Genomic DNA, 25,136 nt, shown 5'->3' with positions numbered 1-25,136 from the left:
AACAATGTTTAATTAACAAAGGAAGTTAAAAGTAATTCTTAAAATTTCCCATATGGTGCAAGGTCTAGCAATGCACACATGGTATGTAGTAGGAAGTTGTCTTTTCGTCCATCATTAGGTTGTTAGGGTATTGCCCCAGATTCTAGGTATAATATCTGTAGACATAATGGAATTTATAAACTGCTGAACTTCTTGCTAAACATGTTTCTCCTAAACAGCAGCTAGCATTAGTGAACTACAGAATGCTGTTAATCCTCCAGGACTTGCCAGTGTTTTCTGTCTGCAGACTTTCATGAGGTGACCTCCTCAAACTTTTTTCACACAAGGACAAGCAACCTTCAAACTGCAATCATTTCCACTCTCTGGTCCCTTCTTTAATAATTTCAAGCCATTTAATGTACGTTCTCTGTTTTCACTGCCATATCAAAAGTTGAGATGCTATTTTCTATTCTTTTGTGTTTCATTAACAGAAGACATGTAAAAAGTAAAATCTGTTTGTTAGATTTTTCAGTAGTAATTTCTGTAATTATAAACAAATAGCAACAAGCACAAATGATGCCCAGTAACCAGCGAAAGCATTCAAAGATTAATTTTCAGTACAAAAAACATAATGTGGGAAGTATGTATAAAAATTATATGTACAGGGGCCGGGGATGTAGCTCAGTAGTTCTGCTGCCTGCCTCACAAGCGCAAGGTCCTGAGTTAGATCCCTGGTATCAAAAAAAAAAAAAAAAAAAAAAATTGTATGTACAGGCCAAGAATATATCTGAACAACAAACAAAATAATTAGCAAATAAGGACTCTCAAAGTAGTTTCTCTCCTATTCTCCCACACCCCAACAAACCTTGGTACAAGAAGACTACTTTGTATGGCAGAAGAACAAAAGGGTTTCTCTAACAATTTTTACTTTTTGAAGTTAATAGCTTTTTCTCAGTTTAAAAAAAATTCCAGAAGTTAGAAATTGATTATTCTTACATTTAATTATTGGATCAACTATAAATTTAGCCAATCCATACAGTTTTCTAGATGTTTTTCCCAAAGCTGAAAACTCACCTAATTTTTATTGCAGATTGTATCACTGGAAACAGGGAGGAAAAAGGTGTGGGTTACTGCTGTTTAAGGAAATAAGAACTCAATGGATTGCTTTAAAACTGGCGTTTTTCTTGCTTAAACAGCAAGGCAGGTCCTGGTGGAGAAAATGAGGCCTTTGGATGAGGTTCTGCTCCCTCAGCCACAACCACCGCATCGGCAGCTGCTGGCACTTTGCTGCACACATGCAGCATTGTCGGGAGCAGCAATGGCCCTAGCTCAAAACCTGTTTCAGCCATGGTGGCCCACGCCTGTCCTGCAAGCACTCTGGGATGCTGAAAGGGGAGGATCACAAGTGTGATCCCATCCTGGATAATTTGGTGACTCATCGAGACCCTGATTCAAAACATAAGAGGGCTGAAGATCAAGCTCAGCGTGAAGGCCTGGGTTTAATCCCCAGTGCTGCACAAACCACCATCACTGCAACAAACCCCAACATTCCCGAGGGAGCCTGTCCAATACCACCCCTGGGGCTGTGCAGCGAGGGAGCCACAGAGCACATGTGTTACTGAGCACTCAAAATGTGGACTTCATGTAAATCTCAGCAGCCACATGTGGCCACTGGAGAGCGGTGTTCCAGGTGATTTTTTAGAGAAAGAGTACTTTCTAGTTTTGAGTTTTATTTTTAGTTCTTCTTCCCTCTGGGACCCAGACATGGCCCCAGGGCTGTATTCACAATCACCAGTCTGATTTTTTTTAAACAATGAAGCTGTCTCATTATACCTAAGGAAAGGCTGAGCTCATCCTTATAAGGACCCTATGGGAGACCTCATCATGGGAGTGGAGGGGACACAGCCCAGAAGACACGGCAGATGCAAGAGCGAGGCCAGGAGGCAGCAGGTCCAAGGCTGCTATCAAGGCAGCCCAGGCTCCTGGGAAAGGGGTTTGCTCCAGAGCTTGCAGGAGCAGCCCAGAGACCCCTGAAATGCTTGGGGCCTTCACAGCTGCAGAACAGAGTTAAACTTGGTTGTTGCTGTTATTTTTGTCTCCACTGGAGGATTGGGAAAACGTGGGTTACATGCGGTAAATAAACAGACTTGACTGACTGCTTCAAAAATAAGGTGTCAGTCTAACATAGTTCAGCAGTTTTACACCGAGCTGATAAGATTTACAAAGGAGTCCGCAGGGTAATATCCACCCTAACTCTAGAAGGGTAAAGAAAAATCCCAAAGGCCAAGTATATAATTACTTTCATAAAGGAAAGGATCTCTATGAGAAGGCTTTAAAAACCTCACCAGATGGACAAAACTGAATCACATAAATGTGATTATGTGACTCATACTCAATAGAGCTTTTATGCACATCCTAAAAGAGTAATCATATGAATGCAAAATATTAATAGCTGACTTGCTTTGCTTTTACACTATTAACAATTGCCAACTAAACATTTTAATATAAGGATAAATGAGCACCCTGGAATGTTTTCTTTTGTAAATGTAATCTGTTAAAATCATGAAAAAATATATAATAGCTGGAAGATAGTTTCATTCCAAAAGATCAAGAATAAAATAAAATCAAGTTATACTAGTAGCTTTTACTAAATATATACTGATTTTAATGCCTTCAGATATAATAAGCTCATTTAAATGGAAACAATGCTATTAGGAAAAACTGGAATCTGTCTATTGAGAGAACCAGAATTCTTCAGTTCATAAGCTATAGAGAAGGAATCTACCACTTCCTGTCTAGAAGCCAACTCTACCAATGCCATGACCAGTAAGACACACCATTATCTACAGGTGTTTCCAATGGGTGATTAAAAAGAAGAGGTTACCTTCTCTAGAACTGCCAATGCTGAATATTTATGTGGGACTGGTGATGCACATAGAAAAATTTCTGATTGCTAATTTGCTAGATAATTCTTTTTTGTTCTCCTGGTACTGGGGGTTGAACCCAAGGGTAAGACAAGGTCTTACTAAGCTGCCCAGTCTAACCTCAACCTTCTCCTTGCCTCAGTCCCCCGAGCAGCTGGCACTACCCGTGTCTGTCACCATTCCTGGTTTATATAATTCTTACATAATCATTCATTCCTATCATCCTCTGGTGCAGCTAGTCTTGACACAGCTTTGCCCTGAGAATATATACGTAATCAAAATTTGTAAGAATTGGGCCAGGGATTTAGCTCAGTGGTTCCGGTGCCTGCCTCTCAAGTGCAAGGTTCCGAGTTCCATCCTAGGTACCAAAAAAAAAAAAAGTTTGTAAGTATAAGTAAAAAAATTGTGATTTAATTTTTAGTAGGGCTTTAAGAAACCTCTATTCCTTTAGAAATATACCTTGATCTTTGCTTAAGTGCTTTAAAGAAAGGCCTTCCCAAATCTGTAGATTGTGTAGTACTTTTTAATAATGTATTCTTCCATGTATTTCTTATTACTTATCAACCTGGTTTCTTAACTGCATATATGATTCTGTTTGTACCTATATAAAGCAATTACTGTTATGCTACATATCATAGCACTTCACAGTTTGCAATGCACTTCAGGCACTCTCAGGACAGTAGTCTAAGGTAGATAATAACAGCTACTCTTTATTGAGCATCATCTATCTGCCAAATACATGTAAGATTTCCAGTACTCAAAACAACTCTGCAAATGTCCACTGATTTCATAAAATGGACATTAAGATTCAGAGAAGTTATAAAAGTGGCTAATACAATTCTTCACCTTAGGGCTCATTCTCGAGTTTGTTTTGCCTTCTCAGGAGGAAGAAGGCAGGTATTGCTGATGTCTGAGCCTGAAACGCAGCGTGGGCTTGGGACTGAGATAAGGGAGGCATGTGCAGGTGGTACGCTCCAAGAACGGACTGGTATCAAGACTTAGCTGAGTAAAGAAACAGAAAATCTGGAGTGAACACCTGGCATGGTCAGCCTCGTAGTAAAGTGGATACCATAAGGTTGAGGAAGAGTTAAATGTAAGCTAAAAGCTATATACTCACCTTGAACTTACTGAATACTAATGTGGTGGCCCAGATGACAAATTATTAATTTGTTAAGTGTGATAACTGCATGATGGTTTTATATATTTAAAAGGTTCCTATCCATCACAGATTCATTCTGAGGAGTTTATAAGTAAAATATGATGTGTGGGATTTTTTAAAAATCCAATAAAAGAGAGGGGAGGAGATGGAGGAAATGATCGACAAAAATGTAGATAAACAGAGTGAGGCATATATGGGGTTTCACTGCACTATTCTTTCTACTTCTTTATGCATTTGAAATCTTCCATAATAAACACCCTAAAATATTTGAAAAAAATAGGCAATTTGGACTGATGCAGGTTGTTCGATTTAGGTATTGAAAAAGAACATGAGAATGAGATGAACACACAGTAGGTGTTATTTGACCAATAAGAGTAATCGTAAAGACAAATAATTCTAAATCCCCCTCATAAGTCAGGAGAAAAGTATTTGAAAGGGAAACAGGATCTCTAGTAACATGTTAGGTAAATCCGCAAATCTAGCTTCCACTCAGCAATGGCTATAAAAAAAATGGATTTGACTGGACTCTTAAGTTTTTCAGAATGTGAGTTACTCATCAGATTTGATTGGCCCAAATGGAATTTTCCTGATGCTAATTTTACCAAAATAATGTTCTCTAAGTGGCTTTATTTTCTCCTTAGATACATAGAGTGCTGAGCTTTCTCCAACATGTGCTAGACTGATGATCTTGAGTAAGTCCTTTTAACCTATGGGACCTGTTCCTTATTTCTAATATGGAGATAATAACTATCTCAGAGAGGATTTTTTTTTTTAAAAATGTGACATATAAAGTGTGTTAGCCAGCTTAATCTTTTACAGATTTAGGGTTAAGAGTTTAAAAAAAGAATATAGGGCTGGGGATTTAGCTCAGTGGTTCCACCGCCTGCCTCACAAGCGCAAGGACCCAAGTTCATTCCCCGATACCACAAAAAAATAAATAAATAAAAATAAAAATGAAAAAGAATATAGCCAGCTTTCCCCTAAGTTAAACTCGTAGTTGGGTGTGACGTTGTAATGATGGTAGGCTCCGACACTAACTGCAGTGGGAGGCCACATGCTATCTTCTTCCACCTCACTCTATCTTCTCAGCACATTTTAGATGGCTGGTTCTCTTCCTCTGTGTGATAAGCATGCATATCTACACATCCCTGTATTGCCAAAAATGCAAAAGGCTGAAAAATATGTCAGGGAAACCACATTATCATTATTGTTACCACCACCACTACCACCACCATCAAGATTTTGCTATTTGGCTCAGGCTGATCTTGAACATCTGGACTCAAGTAATCCTCCTGTCTCATCCTTCCAAGTAGCTGGGACTACAGGAGCCTGACTACTCATTTTTTATTATAAGGAATGCTTACTTTACTCTTTCTAGGAGTATACTGACTTCTACACTATCACAGGGTATGGCAGACAACACACACAAAAATCAATTATTTCATTTACTGCAAATTATCCTCAGCACCTTAAGAATTCAGTAAGTAAATATCATTTTTGAGATACACTTTACCCTGAATTAACTCAGATGCAGAACCTATGGGAGAGTCATTTCTAGTTTGTAACTAATTATGGCTGTGAAACAGTACTGGGCCCCACTGATGGAAGCTGGGCCTCAGAGAATGACTTTCAGGTGGGAGCGGCTGGAGGTCTCAACACAGAAGCCACCATCCACAAAGCCTCTTGCAGTTAGAGAACCACAGGGAACTATATACGGATCATTTCAATATGAACACCAGGAGCAAAACATCCAATAAAAAATGAAACAAGCAAAAGCAACAGCAGCAAGGAGCCCAGGCAATGTAGGACCCACAACACAGCTTTAAAAAAAACAAAACAAAAAATATCAGAGGTGTAAGAGATTGCATTTGTATTTACAAACTAAGCAGGGTGTTCAGAATAAGGAATCAGCAGAAAATCAGAAAGAACTTTGGAAGTTAAAAATAACCAAAAGTTTAAAATTAAAGAGAAGGGGAGATGGGAGAAAATTTCCAGAAATTAGAAAAAGGAGATAAAGAAACATAAAACAAGAGGCAAAACACAATTATAAGATCCAAGAAGTGCAAACTTTGGCCAGTACAAATTCTAGGAAGGGATACAGAGAAAAGGAAAATCTTGAAGGAACTGATATCAGACCTTTAAAGTAGGCATGTGTGTTACAGGGACCATCACAGTCTCAGAGTGCAGGTGCTGGTCTACCCAAAGCAGGCAGGTGGGCATTACTGTATATTACACTACACAGCAGCCACAAAGTCTGTTTCTGATAAATATCTGTCAAACTCGTTTTGTCAAACACTAAGCTCTGTACCTGTGCAAGAGGGTGCAGCCTGGTATGAAAGCGAAGGTCATTCTTAGTGAAAGCAGTTGCCTGAAACTCCAGGAAACTGGGAACCCTGGCTTGTGCATCAAATTTGGAAGGAGGTCATTGTATTAAAAACTATAAATTTAAAACTAGTCAAACGACCTGTATTTAAGTTCCCTTAAACATCACTGCCCACTCAATTTTCTTTTCCGAAAACCTGATCTGAGCTTCTAGCCAGACACAAGTTCTATGGTACCAGTCAGTGGAATATGTAGGCTATGAATCAGACTCTCCTGAGGAAACTAATCCTTGAGTCATGATCGTGATATTCCACTGGCATCCTCCCCGGGAACAAAGTATGCATTGAAGAGCGCCATTCTTTCCCGCAAAGAGGGAGCAGCGATGGCTCCCACTCATCACTACTGTCACCACTGAAGCACCTCCCCTGGTTATCTGTTTGTGCAGTCACTAACAGGACCCCACAGTCATTTCTAACTCACTCCAAGGGTCTCTGGTCTTAGTCACTAATTTAATAAATATACTGAGGGTCAGTGTTGGCCTAGTCACTGTTGTAAGTACTGGGGATATTGCAATAAACACAACAAAAAGCCCCTAATTTGGGGAATTCTACACTAGTAAACTCAGCCCAGACAAGATCATTTATTTGTTTAATCTGTTCTCCTCCTCTGACCCATTCTGGAGAATTTACACTTTTCTACCCGATTGCCTACTTGCCAGTGTCTATAGCTCTATCTTTAACCTTTCCCCCTATTTCTCCTTTCTCATTTTTTTTTTTTTTACCTGAAATGTTATGAGGCTCCCTGAAATTGGGCCAAACTATTAACATCCACAGAAGACTATAAAACTCAGCCACCAATAAGATTCTTAAACTACTCCAAAGGAGAAGTTTCTAAGATTTTCAAATGTTGATTATACTTAAGAAATAATACATGATTTAAGTAGTATTATAAATATTCTCCTTCAAACTATGAAAAACACAGCTGATAACTAAAGCACTGATATATGGGTATTTCAACTCATCCCCTAAGCCACTGTGAGATACAGACATTCTTTGTTCTTTTTGTATCCTAACCAGACCAACAAGAGGATAGCACATTAAACAGACTGAAGTTGATGCTTGAATAAGCCAGAAGAGTTTTTAAAAAAGAACATTTCAGTTACGTATTTTTCAGGTCTTATGTTTGAAACAAGAAAAATTAATGTAGGCTAAAAGTTTTAAAACTACATAAATGAGGGATGAGGATGTTGCTCAGGGCTGGAGCATTTGCTTAGCATCCACAAGACCTTGGGTTTAATCTCCAGCACTGTGGAAAACAAAACAAAACAAAATAAAACCCTGGGCTGGGGATTTAGCTCAGTGGTTCCACCATTTGCCTCGCAAGCAAGGTCCAGAGTTAGATCCCTGGTACCAAAAAAAAGAAAACCCACCATAAACCAGATTACAACTGTAGTGAATTCAAGAGATTTACCTAGAACTGCATGCTTTGTAGACCAGTACAATATTTTCAAGCTCTTAAATGAATCTAAAATGTAATCCTGGAAAATGTAAACATCAGCCTTTTTTGTTTATTTATTTTTAAAAAAAATTTTTTTTGGAATCCTAGGGATTGAATCCAGGGTAGTTATACTACTGAGCTACATCTTCAGCCCTTTTTGAGGCAGTCAGAGCACTTGCTCAGACTGACCTAGAAGTTGCAATCCTCCTGTCTCAGCTTCCTAAATACCTAGGATTACAGGCATGCATCACCGAAGGAGGCTATCTCAGAATTCTGTAAATCATGCTAAAGTTCTTTTATAAGAAAGGCTCTTAAGTGATTCTTGGTCCAAATTATCTCTTCTATCTTACGTGGTGTTGATCAAATACTGTACTTGTCTAAATGACTAAGTGGATTTAAAATATTTTGTATGTTTTTTAGGCCTGGGCCTCAAGGCTACCTATGGCCCACCTTTGTGTACAGGGGAAGAGTGCTCCAGTAACCCAGAAGCAAAGCGAGTTTCTTCTTTTCACTCCATGAAAGTGTCTGTGTGCACCTGTGCTACCTAACGTATGTGGGTGTGCTTTTAATCGGTCATTCATTACAATGACATTTCAGGGACTCACTGGACGTGATATATGGACCCCACTGCCGTTCTTATCAAAGAAGGCCTAGCAACTGCTTCTCCGGGTGGGCCTGGGTGCCCACAGCATTGGCATGATCTGGGAGCTTGTCAGACACGCTATAATCTGGCTAACAAGCCCCCAGGAAATTAGTGTGCCCGTGAAAATCACTAGTTCAAATGACATACTGTAAAACCCTTCTCTGACTCTGATCTTTAAGAAAGCATTAGACAGCAGCCTCAAACAAATATTTGAGAGAAAAAGAAAAGAAAAACAGAAATAACCCTGGATCACTTTAGCTATTATAAAATAGTATAATCTCAGCTTTTGTAAGAGGGAAGTGAGACTAAAATCTGTTAAGAATGTTTCTGGACCAGTGAACCACTGAGCTTAAAGACATCAGTGCCCTTGGGGACAATTTTCTCTTGCTTGGTAATATGTTTTATATTGAGGAAGACCAAACTTTCTGTGGTGTTTCGGTTCTGTAACATCTCCCAGAGAAGGCCTGAGATTTCTTTCTTCCCACAGAATCAAGAGCCCCCCACAGATGCTGGGGACCTGCTGTTTCGGGGTGCTCTTTGCTGGGGATGGCTCTAGAGGCTACAGGACCACACTCCCATCTGTATCCTGGTCACATCTCAGCAGCTTGGTTAAATCTCGGTGAAGATAAATTGCTTTTCAACAACTTCCATGTTGACAGCCTCCCCACACCGTCTCCCTGAGGGGACAGGTTGCTTAACTGTGTCTTCTAGAATCTCCAAGCGTCTACAATTCTCTGGCTATCGCCTTCCATCTCACATCAGGGCAAACCAAGAAGCTGAACCAGAGCCCGAAGCAAACTGAGCTGTTTCCTGGATGTGCTGAGGAGATGTGAACTCCTCTCCCAGCTCCATCTTTTCCTGCTGACCTGGACCTGCCTGTCCCTCTGGCCCTGCCCCTCAGCTTCCTGTCCCTGTCCTAAGGCTCAGGACCCTGTCCTGGTCCAGAGAGGGAGGCTTCTGGACAGGAGAGTTTCCTGCAGGGCCTCACCCTAACTTGCTTTCTTTGAGGAAGCTGGGTTTTGTTTCGTCCTCTTTTTGGTGGTAGGGAGGGAACTGAGAAAGTCAGAATAAGAATGTCCAAATGACTGTGAATATTCACAGTGGCTCCAGTTCCCACTGTCTATTTCCCTTCCCTTCATTTGTGTGGCTGGGCCCCCGTTTCAGTGATCACTGCCTGTTTACTCAGAGTGACAACCTTTTCCTCCGTCCTGGAAGAGACTGCACTCTGGAGTGGTAAGTGTGTCCCAGAGTCATAGTGTTCTCCATGAGCCTTGCTGGCGCTGTCTCTCAGGCGTCGTAAGCTATTCAGCAGGCCACCTGTGCGCGCCCCTCCTGCTGCCTCACCTACTGACTGTTCCTTCAAACTGCCTATCATCCCTGGTGTCAGGCACCCCAGAAAAGGTCCCCCTGGGAGATCACTGAGCACCTCCTGCTTGTATCTCTCGTGGGTGCTCAGCCCTCTGCCCTCCCTGTGACTCCAGGTCACCGTGACTCCTGGCCGTCTGGTGGCTCTCCATCGCCTGTCTCTTCCTTCGCCATCTCACTGAAACCCCTGGTGCTCAGAATTTGGCTTGCACTCCCCTCACATCTCAGTTCTTGCTCTCCCTGGCTGAGTTCTTCCTACCTGAGCTTTAACTCTCTCCCAGCTCCCACTCTGGGTCTCCAGTGCTCCCCACCCTCCTCTGCATCCCCAGGTGCCCCTGACAGCAGCGCAGACTCAGCCACACAACCACCTTCTTCATCCACCCCAAAGCTGGCTCCTTCCCACTTTCCTATCTTGGCTCATGACATCACCATTCACCCAGTCATCTGAGCTAAGAAAACTCTGATCCATTTATAATCCATTATGTTACAAAAACTTATCTTCTGCAAACATAACAACAAGCCCTCTGCACATCAAATACAGTATGATGTGTGTCGCCTAACTGCTGTCACCAGGGACACACAACTTTCTCTTCAGCAGGAGGGGCTCCGACCCACCCCCTTTCAGCCCACCAGAGTGCAAACCACTTACAGTGAGGGCCGGTTGTGTGGGCTTTGCCTTCTGCCTGAGGTAGTGATGCTCGGGTAGAGGGGGTCCTGCCCCTGGGGACATTTGGCAATGTCTGGAGACACCTGGCTGTCACTCTGCAGAGGGGCGTGACTAGCATCTGCTGGTGAGAACCAGGGCTGCTGCTGAAACCCTTCCATGGGAATTATGCGCCCCACACAGAAGTGTGCTGCAGGTAACAGCCCCACCATCAAGGAGCTGCCTGATAAGCTCCAACTGCTTCTCAGACACTCTCAAGGCCCCTCTTTCACTTGCTCCTTCCTCTTAAAAAGTCCTGCCCTGTCTTCCTCAGACACCCTTTCTCAGCACACTGGGTACTAAGCACATAGAAACAGTTCTGTTCACCTGTGCGCCCTTTCACTATAATGGGAGCTCCCGGCAGAGACTACATTTTATTCATCTCTTATTCTTAGCGCCTGGAGCTCAAATGTGTGCTGGATGAATGAAAGGAAGAAGACACAGCCGCAGAGAACTCAAAGGATCTCAAAGCAAAATGCTCAACTTCCCCTACTCCGAAATCAAGATCACAGTTTTTAAGTTCTAAGAAATGAACACACACATTGTCCACAGAATTTCCAAAACTGGTCATCATAGCTGTCGTATCATAGTTTTAGAGTTAATATTTAGAAATTACATTTGTTTTCTGGGAAAGATTGAGGACCGTTCACAATAAGGTTAACCAAATGTCTAAATAGTCTGCTAAATTTAATAAAAGAAGGGATGGGAAAATAATGGGACACTAAAATAAGTTATGTATTTAAAATGTTTATTAAATCATCACAATGGACAATCTTGAGTAGTAAAGACTTTGAAATCACTGGAGTGATAAAGACTGAAATAATTGAAAAATAAATTATTTAAAAGTTCAGTTCCATTAGGCTGAAGAAATTTACCTATCCAGAATTAAGTAACAGATAATGAACAAAAACTTATATAACAAAAAGAAAAACTATAAAAAATGGTTCTGATAAAACATGCATATACGTAGTGAACAATACAAGCCTGGTCACAATTGTAAAGCATCTTAGATAATCATCAGATAAGGAAGACTCTGGGCCTCTCACAACATAACACAGGAGATTCAAAAAGCAGGCAGAGTAAAATAACAGAGTAAAGTAACTACTATACAGATTTGAGAAATTTCAGTAGTAATGATTTTTGCAGCTCCACAAGTACCTTAGTTCCTTAACCTATTTGTTGACTGAGCTGACAAAATATTATTCATAACGATAAAAATCAAATTTCTATTTGGAGATCAAGTCACTATATAGCCTTTACAAAAGTAATATTGTATTTCAAAAGGCATATAATAAACATATGCCAGTTACTGTTACATTCTTTGCTGTGCCCAGAATAAACATTATTCAGACTACAGAGTTCCAGCTTCCTTCTAACTTGTAAATACAGAACAGAGCCTGTGTCCCAACGCAGGTAAAAGTTCTCACTAGATTTTTTAAATTAGTCATTAACAAGCTGTTGATTATAGAGAGCTAGAAACCTGATACCACACTGCTGGAGGCTGGGAGCTAAACACAGAAGAAAAGAATCTGTAGAACTCTTGGTGCTTTAGAAACCAGGGTCTCTGACTGAAGTGGTGATTTAATTTCACACTGCCCGGTACAGATAGCTGACATTACCAAATGCTGCTCTAATATCAACTTGTTAAATGCGAATACAGACTCAGCATATCAGAATACTAACCCAGACTAGCTGGAGACATGGGAAATATTTTGGGATCTGTTTATTTATAAATGGGTTACAATATACCACTATAATTAGATTAATATATAATTATTGATAAATACAGGATTATCTAGAAAATCCCATTATTGTTGTCACTGCTATGTTTAGAAAAAGCAATGTTAGTGTCTTCTTCATAGAACCCTTGATTTACTACTAATTAATTAGATCAATTTAGACATAGTTTATATTGAATTTAACTGTTGTATTATTTACAATACTTTTAAAAGAAAAGTTGTTTAATAAACACCAAGGGGAAGAACAATTTAAAACTCCGATAAACTACACACTTCTGAAGTATTTTGTAATCCAATAATCTAACAAAAATTAGAATTGGCACAAAGTTGGTTATCACAAAAAAAATTTGTTGACTTTCCTAAGTTTAAATAAGACCAAAAAAATGTGTATTTTAGCAGTGCAAAGGGCTTAATTTACATTTCATTAAAAATACCCTTTCTGAAAAGCATCAACAAATTATAATGTTACCACAAAATAACTATTTTAAGGTTAAATATTTCTATAAATATTTCAAGGTTAATTATTCATTTCAGGTTATTTCATTAAATATAAATTTACAAATAACATTAATTCAATTGCAAATTATTAATAGGTTTCTTTGTAGTGTCATTCCATTTCTTTCTTGGGGGGAGCAGCCAAATGGATTATTATAATCTCCTAAAAGCTGGTTTTAGAAAAGTTGTTTAAGTGAAATCAGTAATTGTAAAACATAGTTCAAATCTGAAATTTGATCTCTTTCCATCCTTCACAAATTAGTTGCTTAGATTAACATCTGGGTCTTAGTAATGATGATATTTATCAGATTTCAAAATGATTGTATTTACTAGATTTCAAAAGAGAGAAAATCAGGGCCAGGGACGTAGCTCAGTGGTGTCTCGCCTGCCTGGCAAGTGCAAGGTCCTGAGTTTGATTCCCCAGTACCACAAAAAAAGGGAGAGAAAATCAACTAGCAATTATTTAACGTTGTATTTACCTAAAGCCTCTTATCCAGAAGTTTGCCCTCAACCTTTAATAAAGATATGGGGTGTTACATAAACACAGGTTAAACAGTAAGGTTTTTTCCCTCCCAAACAATGTGCTGTCATCTAGACCGGGTTTAGTCAGAAAATGTTTAAAATTTCCTCAAATCTACTAAGACATGAATACAGATATTTAAAAAAACTATTTCAGTTCAAAACACTTCTAATTCTTTTGAAAAGACAAATTATTTATAGAGACCTATTTTGACTAAGATTTATTAAATTACTAATATAATGAAGCACAATAGTCTAAACAACAAATTAATACTGAAAATAGAAAATGATGGAAAATACCTAGTAATTTAAAGCAGATGCATTCATAAAACTCAGAAATGAATATTGTTGAGTTACACTTTCAAAGACAGTATTAACTGATAGCTACAGAAAAACAGAGTAGAAACAAAATTCCTACGGTTAGGGTATATACAAAGGAAAATTATGTTTAGCTTCCCTGTTTAAGTGTGCAATATGATAGTTTTTATCAATGATCATATAAATATATGTATTTGAAATATTTCTTCTATACTAATTATAAGATCTCTACATTTTTATATTTTGGTTTAATATTTTAAATAAGAACTTTATATTTATTTTATTTCACAATAACTAAGGAGAAAACGGATCATTTTTGAAAGTAGGAATAATATGGAGTTACACATGAAAATATTGTGCTACCTGAAAGAAAAATGTATCAGGATAAAGTGTTATGAGAGATTATTTAAAACTTAGTTTTATGCTACAGAAACATTTTATGGCTTAAATCATTTAGGAAAGTGTTTTTAAATACAGTTTGTCAATCTGTGAAAAGACAAAGAATGGGAAAATTACAAGGGGGAGTCTTCAGCTTTACACAAATATAAAGTTTACGACTATAAAATACTTGCTAGCTAAGGACCAGGAAGCCACATAAACTGCTAAATTATAATACACTTTATTGTAACATAAACTGACATTAAATAAGACCAAAGGCAACCTACCTTGCAAGAATTAGCCAGTCCATTTGTGAAATTGCTGGCGCTATCTCCTGATAAACTGTCAACTTCACCTTCGTTTCCAGATGAAAACTTTATGAGTAACTGCGATGGTCCCCCCTCAGAACAACTGTGCTTAAGGCTGGATAAACAGGAAACATTTGGATAAGTTCCTCCCAGTGAAATACTTCTTTGTAAGACAGTGTGGCTTTTGTTTGTCTGTGAACTTGATCTTTCCAGCTCGCCACTGTGCTTTCTTTGGTAGTCCGGGTCTTGAGGGGTCGGCACACTTGAGGATGCTCTGTGCCGGGGCTTAGTATACTCTGGATCAGAATTGGGCTGAATGTCTGACATCTCCAGTTTACAATCACCATTTGTTATTTCACAGTCTAACGTGGCTGCTCTTCGTTGGGTGAAATGCATGGAAACACATGTATACCCTTCAGGTGACTTTTCACAAACACTCTGCTTTGGACTATTATTTGAAATCACAACTTTCTTCTGGGATGAGCCTGCGTGAAGTGGCCGTGAATCTCTGAGTCTGCCATGAGCACAGACTGTTTTAGATAATCGAAGTCCACTGACAGCAGTCGACAGAAACCCCCTGGCTCCAGAACCATCTTCAGGATGTGCAGCTTCACCAGGACAAACGATGAGCTGCTGTGAGGTCTGACAGGGACCCTTGCTGGGGAGAACACCTGTACCTGCTAGAGAAGTTGGTGGGGTGTTTGAGGGACTCCGAGGAAAAATGACTAAGGAGGAGCAACGCTTCAGTGGAATTTTTGCATTCCTGCTCACTGGCAGTTTAACAGTCTGGAGTCCATGCTCCAAGTCATTCTGGACAAAGGGAACTGTGCTTGGGCTCCTTGAAAAACTCTCACAGGGAGCGGCACTCCTGTTTGGCACATTTCTGCTGGAGGTGCTGTCAGCAGATAAGTTTCCACTGAAAAAAGTGCCCTTGCTTGGTGGAAAAGCGTGACCACTGCTGTCACTGACGACACTGCTGGTGTAGGAGCCTCCACTGGCACTGCTCACACACGACCCGTAATCGCTGCTGATGCTGCTGTAGGACCCATGCTCACTGGCTGCAAAGCTCCCCAGGCTTCCATCACAGACAGCAGGACTGCTTACCAGGTCACCATCATTCCCAGCACTGCTGCGGATGCCATCCTTCAAGGCACAAGGGAACGAAGCTTTGTCACCATCTGCTAACACACTGCTAGGCTGAAGACTCCCACTGTACCTTGGAGGCTGCAGTGAAATCTGCAGGCAGCTGCTCTTCTTCTGGATGTTTTCAGGTGAAGGGACAGAGGGTTCTTCGTGAGCTGTCATACTCTCCTTGGTCAGTGGAGCCAGTGCAGTCTGCCTGGGAGTCAGCTTCATCTGAACAATGTTGGCTGAGGAAATCCATGCTGGTCTCTGGAAGCACATGTGAGCCTGACTACCTAGATCATCTGCAGAGCTTTCTGACAAAGGGTAAGTATTGCTTCTTTGGGCTGCAAAGTGCAATCGTAAGCTTTGTGCCATTTGTTCTCATTTCCAAACATGTTAAGGGCTGAGAGTCAAAACAAAGATCTCTGTCCACAGACAGGCTAGGAGCAGCTGTGCTGCAGCGAAAGCGCCAGTCATTTGTGGTGCCTGACAGCTCTCAAGTCGTGGTCTTTATCCTGCTTAAAACGTTCATTAGCAGATATCATAAAAGGAGAACGTTGACACACTCCTGGATGCACGTTCCCCAAATGTCTTGAATTGCTCGTAGCTCAAGCGTATTCACTCACACAGCGCTTGATTTCCAGCGACCTTTAAGCTGAGCTCAGCAGCACACTGACTCGAACACAGCCAGCCTTGTTTCAATTATACCTTCTCCAATTCACATGAATGAGTAACCCAAGAACAACAGCCTTCTAACATTCCAAGCTGAAACAGTATTTTTTCACACCAGCTCTACTAAATGCACATTTAACTCCGGGAGGGAGTCTCAGTGCCTATACTTTCTCCAGCAGAGTCTGATCACTAATATTTTTACCCGAAGGTATAGAATTACAGGAAGTTGGTAGGAATGAAGCCTCATGTAATTGAGTGTCAAATCAAAGATTAAATTTCCAGATAGTACCCATACTAAGAATCTTGGCAAGTTAGTTAAGGCAGAAAGGAATATGGATGGTTAAATTTTTTAAATTGAGCAGATTCAAACAGTTGTGTAAATTTGGAAATGCCAAAATGTTGGGGTGAATTAAAACTTCAGCATTAAATCAAGAGATAAATATTTTAGCTTTCAAAATACCAATTACAAAAAGTGAAAGTTTACACATAGAATGGCAAAATAAACCTAGTGATACTACTGCAAAAATGGGCATACGTTTGGGGGGGAAAAAAGAAGTGTAAGAGACACTGTCACTAAGCATTTTCTCCTGTAATTTTAAGGCCTTTTCCAGCCAAGCAGTACAGTCTTTAAATGATGCCATTTATAGTTTGACTATTAAAACTCTGCCAAGAAATATCCTAAGCAAACATTCCATTAAAAATATATGCAGATTAAATAGAAAAACTATACCCAATATAGTTTGAGCACATTGGGCATTTCATTCCACTCTCTCTGCAATTCGTTCACTTAACAGAGGTTGTGGTGCGTAAAGAAGTCTAAAAAGGATTTAACACATCAAATAAACATATCTCAATGCCAATTCTGTTCTGAAAACTCTAAGAGCTCTTTGCTGGCCCCTACTGGTGCTTTGAAACAATCCATGGAGCTGTTCCACATCCATAATGAAACAAGTCATCCTGCATATTTCTTTACATAAACAAAGCACATGCTTGTTTACATTTTTGAGTACTAGCCTGGCCTTGGAGGTGGAATTACTTACTAGTGCTGATAAAACCCTCACAGTAGAGAACAGGAGGCTGTTTGTCTTTTTAGAGGTTGTGATGTTATATGTATATTTTTTTCTGCTTTGTATTTATTTAAACTTTATTTTCAGTGTACTAGGCAATAAAAGTTCAATAATTTAATTTCTCTCCCAAATGTCACAGACCAAGATTGGTATTCTATTTGAAAGAAAAAATTTATTTTTAAATAATACTCTAGGGTATATTTAAACCCCTTACCTGAATTTTATAGCTGGAACTCCAGTAATAAATATATATTGGCTCATTCATAGGAAAGCAAAAAGTAAAATAGTTCAGTTGTTTACACCACATGGTACTACACCCAAGTTTTATTTTTCTAAGTAAGTTTTTTTTCTGGGTAAAAGCAAATATGTTGAACATATACTTATACTTTAAAAAGGAAAACTACTCAAGTTAGATCTGTTTTCAATCACAATTTTCTAAAAGTATTTTTAATCAATTGAGACATGACAAAATAGAAATAAATGAATCTGTTAAATATTATGAGAGTGGAACGAGATATTGTTGTTTTAGGAGGTATATAACAGTTGTAAACTTTGTAACTTTATGATATTGATGATGATTACCAAGGACTGAATCTAGAGCTTTCCCACTGAACTACATTTTTAGGCCTTTTTTATTTTATATATTAAAACAGACAAGGCCTCCCTAAGTCAGTAGTGGCAAACCTGTGACACACGTGCCACAGCAGGCTGCTGCATCACTGAAAGCTCTAAGAGGTTTGCTATCACTGTGGTAAGTTGCAAATCTGGGATCCTCCTGCCTGAGCCTCCCAGAGTGCTGGGATTATAGGTGTGTGCCACCATCCCCACCTTTATTGTGGTTCCAAACAACCTATTTCCTTTATGATTTGACAGAGTTCAGTAATAACTCTTACTTATTCTTTTTTCTTTAAAGAAGGAAAGTCCTAATCATTTCATGTTCTGTTCCAACAACTTCAGCTTTTCTTCTGGGACTAAGTAACTCACTTCTACTAGGCCAGTAGGCGTGGCTAAAATCTCCAGTCAATAAGAAAAATCCCTCTGGTTATTAATATAAAATAATGAACTGCAGACATTGGATCAGTAAATAATTTCTCTGTGGTTAGCCAGCTTCACTACAAGCACCCGGTTCAAGTCTCTGACTACACTCTAAGCTCTCTGACTTCGGGACATTTCTTCTAATCTTTTGGGGTCTTGCTGTGCGCAAACTAAGCATCACATAGCACCAGATAAGAAGGTAGGTGGGGAAGTGGGTGGAGGTCACTCTGACTCTAATATTTTCTTTCAGGGTTTAAAAAAAAAGTCAATCCAGTTGCTCTTTCTAAAGAAATATCAAGATGCTTGGCATGGTGGTACACACCTGTGATCCTAGCACTCAGAAGGCTGAGGCAGGAGGATCACAAGTTCAGAGTAAGCCTGGGCTACACAGTGAGTCCCTGTCTTAAAAACAAATTAAAAAGCTCTCCAACTGGACAAGAAGGAATGATGCTTGGAAAATTTACAGAGAGGGTTTCAGCCAAGGAGAAGTGAGGGAAGAGAATTGTGTACTTCACAGCACTCCAGTCTGTTCAAATCCTAGAGGCCGAACAGTTCTCCTGGCTGGCTCAGGCTGACCACAAAGGACTTGCACCCCCATGCTCACAGCTCATAGGGAACCAGTACCGGGGGCAGTGCTGCCCTCAACCTGGTGGATGGCAACTTGGAGAGACAATTGGGCAGTGTGGCAGCCTCCCCTAGGGTCCACACGAGCCCCACAGAGCCTCACTTTCTGGATCAGGACAGACTGTACTGTGGGCAGAAGCTCAGGACCCGGCACTCCGAGCTGCTTGGTGACCAACAATCTCACCAGAGATACTGTGACTCTTTCCAAGGTGTGGACAGGCTCCAGATGGCCTGACCACTGATAGGTGCTCTCAGGACCAAGTTCCTGGTGATGGTGAGGTCATGTGTACAGCTGCTTAGTCACATGCTGGCCCAAATGTTGCCATGAGGTATTTTTAAAGATGTGATTAATATCTGAGACTCTGAGTAGAGCAGACTACTTCCATATCCAACCGGCGGAAGGCCATGAGAGCAAAGACTGAAGATTGCCACAGATGCAGTTCCGCCTCATCCCTTCAACAGGGAGACCGGCCTGCACGCTCTCTGGCCTGCCCAGCAGAGCTGACCTAAGTGTGCAGTGTTAATCCCATCTCAGTCCCCAGTCTGCAGGGCCTACAACCTTGTGAACCAGTTCCTTAAGATCCCACCCTCCCACTATAAAATTTCCTGCTTCTCTGGATGACCAGTTCTGGGATAACTATTCAGCCCAAGAAGCAGTGTCTCACCCAGAACACAGATGCAGCTCCCAGACTTGGGTGGCTGAATGTGTGCAGGGGAATCTCTTAGAAAAAGATGGAACGATATTCACAGGGGCACAGGTCTTTCCTTGCTATGTAACCAGGCCTGGTATTCCACTGTTGGCTGCAGCTTCCATGGTACTTAAGTGATGTCTGTATTTCACATACAGGCAAGGGCCAGGGCAGCAGACAAAGCACGGCAGGCACCTAACACAGCAGACAGACTAAGAATGGCAAACACACTGGCACCAACAACAGGAACCCAGACAGCCACACATGTGTGAGTCCCTGCATGTGAAGTACCCCTCGTGTTTGTGTCATGATTTCACAGCCACCATCTGCTTTTATCCTCAATATACACTGATGAGAGAGGCGGACAAGTACTTAACCTTTTAACATGAGAAAATATTTTCAGAAGGACTGAGTGATCTGCCTAGGGTTCCAAGCTAGTGTGTCAAGCTAGAGGCAGGATTATAATAGAAGTTTTGACTCCTTGGTGTGGGGATCTACTGCATCTTGATTAACACATTATCGGTAAAAGCCTGACATTTTTATACACCATCCAACTGATGTCAGAGGCAATGCTTTCTTCTCCAGAATTATTGAAGCACACTATGTGTGCAGCGTTGGTACACATAGTAAGCACTCAAGGAATGTTAATGAACCAAACAGTGTTTGAAAATACCAATTTTGGCAATGAAGAAAACAGTCACACCACACTGTTACCAGTAAAAAGGACTAGACAACTAAGCGTGGTGAAACAATAAATAAAAGAGCTCACAGAAATATGCCCAAGGATCAAAGTACACATCACAGAGACACTCAGACATGTATACGAGGAGACAGTAAAACCACAGACACAACACTAATGCCTGGTAAGGAGGATTAATGTGTAATTTATAATACTGTACAAACACAGGCGATAGGAGCTGCGCTGGTAAAATGTGTCATTCCGGATCAATCTCATGAAAGCATGTCCAGGGAACATACTCAGAGAGATACTATTTTCATAAATTCAAAAATACACAAAAGGGAGGTTCCCTGGCTGCCATTCCTCCACTCCCAGGGCAGAGGAGGTGAAATGCTTGGGGGCCAGCAGACCCCCCTCCCCCGTTGAAATGAGAAGACACATAAATAAGTCTCCAAACCAGACTTCCGGATCACCTACACCGACCCCAAAGGGAAATGAGATGGAACAAGCTGATACTCAACCACCTAGACTCGCTGAACTGGCAACAAAAGAAGATCTCGGAAAAATGAAATAAAAAATAATTTCTCAGATAACAGCAGAGATTGTGCCCATAGTGCAAGACATGATTAATAAATCTAGAGAGGAGCTGAGGAAGATGGTGGAATCCCAACATAGAAAACAAATGGAATCCATAAAACAGATACAAACAGATTTCCAGGAGATTAAAAACTCCACTGAAAGTCTCTGCAGTAGAATGAACCAATGTGAGGACAGAATTTCAGATATAGAAGATTGCAATTAGCGACCAGGAAAAGAAAAATTGCTTCAAAATTGTAAGGGACCATGAGAAATCAATCTGGCAGCTGCTAGACGATGCAAAGAAGAATAACATAAGACTGACTGGAGTCAGTGAAGAAACAGGAGAGAGTGCAGATGACATAAAAAAACTGTTCACAGAAGTGATGACAGAAAACTTCCCAAGCAGGGGAAAAGAACTTGACATACAGATAAGTGAGGCATAGAGGACTCCAAATAGCCTACATCAAAAAAAAAAATCTACACATAGGCATATAATTGTTAGGATTCCAGAAACCCAAGAGAAGAACAAAATTCTACAAGCAGTTAAAGAAAAGAAACAAATCACATACAAAGGAAAGCCCATCAGAATCACAGCAGACTTCTCAATGCAAACCCTCAAGCCAAGAAGAGCTTGGAGTGATGTATTCCAAGCCCTAAAGGAAAACAGCCTCCAACCCAGATTGATGTACCTGCAAAGCTATCTTTCAAAATTGATGGAGAAATAAGATACTTTCATGACAAAGTGCACCTTAGGAACTTCATGGATACCAAACCAGCACTCCAAAAAATTTTAGACAATATCCTAGGAAAAGACAATGAGGATCACAACCCCAGGAAGCCTAGCAGAATGAATCCATTGGGAGGGACAAATTAAACGCAAAAGGGGAGAATCCAACAAGGCTTTTAAAACCTTTAACTTCATCTCTCTCATGAGTGTATAAGTCAATCTTGTTATTGTACTGATTAGTATCTTTCTGATTCTAGTGCTGCACACCTTTCCTTGTGCTGTACTGGGTATTTATCATCTTCTTGCGTCTACTTTTTAATTGGGTTGTCTATTAATGAGCTGTAAGAATTCTTTATATAGTCTGATCATAGGTTATATGCATTGTAAATATGGTCTGTTTAAGGACTACTTTTCATTTTAATGATGTCATTTAAAGTTCTAAATTTTGATGGAATCTCATTTATCAATTTTTTTTATACATCAGGTTTTTTGTATTCTAGGAAGTTCTTGCCTACCCCAAATTCATAAACATTTTCCCTCATAATTTCTTCTTAAAGTTTTATAGTTTTAGTCTTTCATATTTAGGTTCATAGATCCTTTCAAGTTATTTTTATGTATGGAAATAAAGGGCTGAAGATAATTTTTTACGTACGGATACCAGGTGTTCTAGTGCCATTTGCTGAAAACACTATCTTTTCCTCTGGTCTTGAATTGAGTTTATGTTCTATAAAATGTTAATGTTAAATAATCTTTCAAAGCTCAGTGGACCATATATGTGTGGTTCTCTTTCTAGATTCTCTGTTTCATTCCAATGATCTATATGTCTTTCCTTACACCAACACTGCCTTGATTACTGTAGCTTTAGAGGAAGTCTTAAAATTAGGTACTAAACGTATTCCAAAACTGTTTTTTGTTTGTTTTTTACTTTTCTAGGTCCTTTGTACTCCTACATAACTTTTAAATTTCAATATCCAATTCCTTATTTATAGCAAGTATACATAGACCTAATTTTTATATATACCTTGTGTTTTCTAATCCTGCTAAGTTCAAATACAAGTTCTAGGGGCTCCTAGAGATTTCTTAGTATTTTTTCTGTAGATGATCATTTCATCTACATATAAAGATTTTACTCCTACCTTGCCAATCCTATCCTAATTGTGTCATTTTATTGACAGACTATTTTGGTTTGGGCCTGTGTTTCAAAGTTTAATGGATAGATGAAAAGTAGGCATATCTGTCCTTGTTCCTCACCTTAGGGAGAAAGCATTGTATCTTCTCCATTCATAGAAGGCATTCTCGCTAGAAGTATGGAGCACATGTCTTTCATATGTTGAGTAGGTTCTGCTCTACTTCTAGTCTCCTGATAGCTTTTGCCATGAACAGCTGTAGAATTTAGTCCAATACTTTTTCTCTAACTAGTGACAGGATCATATGGCTTTTTCCTTTCCTCTGTTAAAATGATGACTTTTAGGGGTGGATCTTCCAATGCTGAACCAACACTGCCATCCCTATAATAAAACCACTTTCTACCTATTGCCAGATCTGACTTCTAATAGTTTGTTTTGTTAAACAAATTTCTATCTATGTTCATACTTTTTTCTTCTATTATCTTTATCCAGTTTTAGGATTAGCACAATGTTATTTCTTAAAATGAGGGGAGAAGTGTTCTTTTTTTTTTCTGCTTTAAATGTTTGATATAATTTATCAGTTAAAATGTATATGAGCCTGTTGTTGTCACATAGGTAGGTTTTCAAGCTAGGAATATACTTTCTATAATAGGTGCTATTCAAACTTTATATTTCCTCCGGAATTAGTTTCATTAATTTGTCTTCCAAGCTACTTCTTAGAAGTTGTCAAATTTATTTCAAGAAAGATTTTTGTAATATGCTTTCTATATCCTTTTAAATTCTGTAAAATCTGTGGTAATGTCTCCTAGATCTTGATATTGTAATTTAAAAATATATAATTGATATTGTGTAATAGGAAGAAAAGGTCTAAAGGGGAAGTGAGAGGGGTAGGAGAAAGGAAAGAAGGGAAAAGAAAAAATATGAGAAAAGGAAAAAAATGGAAACAAAGTCTTTGCAAATAGGGAAGGGTGCAGGGGGTGATGGGAGGGCAGGGGAAGGGGAAAAAATAAGAACCAAGATACAACATGTACAGGTACAAGATCCCAGTGATGTATGTAACTGTATTTTATACCTAAAATGTACCAATAAACTTAATGGGGAAAAAAAAGTCTAAAAAACAAAAATACACAAAAGGGGTTCTGGGATGGCTCTGTGATGCTACCACCTGCCTCACAAGTGCAAGGTCCCAAGTTTGATTCCTGGTACCAAAAAACAAAACAAAACAAAAATACACAAAAGGAAATACTATGATTTTTAGGGACATATCTTATAAAAATATTCTAGAAAGCAAAGCTATGATAAGTACAAAATTTAAGTCAGTAGTTACCATTTGTGGGGTAAGAAAGGAATGCCACTGGGGTGGGACTACAGGGCGAGCATCAAACAAGAGGCATGTTCTAGTTCCACAGGGCAGTCATGATTGAATAAACACTTGTCATATTGCTAAAAATAAAGATTTACTTTATATGTACATTTTTGTACATTATATGATTTAAAAACAAAACACTAAATTTCATCTGGTCCCACCTAGAAAGAAAACAGAACTATACAGATGTGGTAGGGGGATTTCCATTTCCATAGAAAGAACAAAAGCACAAACAGAAAACAGAAAAGCTGTAGAATGGACTACATCCGTACCCAGATTCCCAACATCCTTCCCTGGGCCTTACAAGATGAGACTGCCCATCCGTGATACCACTGCCTTTGCGGCAAACTCTGCCTGCTCCCTATGCTATGATTTCACTGTCAGTATCTTTGGTATTAGTAAAAGCATCACTGCTTGAAGGAAGAAAAGCATGGTATGCTGTCAACACAAAATCCAGATTCTTTAAAAATCCAGTTTCTTTGTTTAAAAGAATGAGTAATTCCTTTTTTAGTGTTTGTGTTTAATAACTGATGAGCTTGGAATACTTAAAACTGTTTGTATACTTAAATGCAGCTGAAATTTTACAGGTTTAAAAATACAAACGTAAGACACTAAAGAGGGATCCCAATGAGACAAAAGTAAGAAAAACACACATAAGAGTGTAGGGTAATCTTCAGGAAATCTCGACTCAGAGCTGTCACTTTATAAAAACAGGAGCCGGTTTGTTTCCCTCCACTTTCGGCCTCTATGAGAGCTGGAAACCCTAAAGGACTTTCTCTGCTCACTGCTGTTCGGGGCGGAGGTGGAGGGCTGCACTTAGGGAAGAGTACATGGAGCGCAGGGTCGCAGGCGGGGACTGAACACGTGCCCTCCAGAAAACACCACGCTGAGCGAGCACCGTGGGTCACTGGGTGACCCAGACCACGGACCAGGACCCCCGCTGTCAGGACGCCCGAGGGAGCCCTCCGGATATCCCCGAGGAAAACCAGGAAGCAAGAAGCCTCCGTGTTTCCGGGCAGCCCAGATCTGTCCCCAGTCACAGACCCCCAGGCCCCATGCAGACCTTGCTTCGCCCTCGTGTGGCAGCGCGGAACTTA

General features: G+C 39.9%; 1 protein-coding gene across 9 annotated transcripts in view; it reads right to left on the bottom strand.

Annotated features, from left to right (window-relative positions):
* Positions 1–25,136, bottom strand: part of Nedd4 (NEDD4 E3 ubiquitin protein ligase) — a 98,546-nt gene that overhangs the window by 48,196 nt on the left and 25,214 nt on the right. The window contains exon 1 of one of the 9 annotated variants that reach the window (XM_021260737.2): positions 14,329–25,128. The exons of 6 other annotated variants lie outside the window; for them this stretch is intronic. In XM_021260737.2, the coding sequence (XP_021116396.1) occupies positions 14,329–15,849 (1,521 nt within the window). In that variant the 5' untranslated portion in view covers positions 15,850–25,128. Of the gene's footprint in view, positions 1–14,328; positions 25,129–25,136 lie in introns of those variants that run through there. 2 more of the 9 variants (XM_087217295.1, XM_004835344.3) reach the window with 2 other exon arrangements.

Source organism: Heterocephalus glaber, unplaced genomic scaffold (genome assembly GCF_053883595.1).
Source record: "Heterocephalus glaber isolate CG9 unplaced genomic scaffold, H.glaber_assembly_v1.0 deba00000122, whole genome shotgun sequence".
Lineage (NCBI taxonomy): Eukaryota > Metazoa > Chordata > Mammalia > Rodentia > Bathyergidae > Heterocephalus > Heterocephalus glaber.
This window is presented reverse-complemented; position numbering and strand designations above follow the sequence as displayed.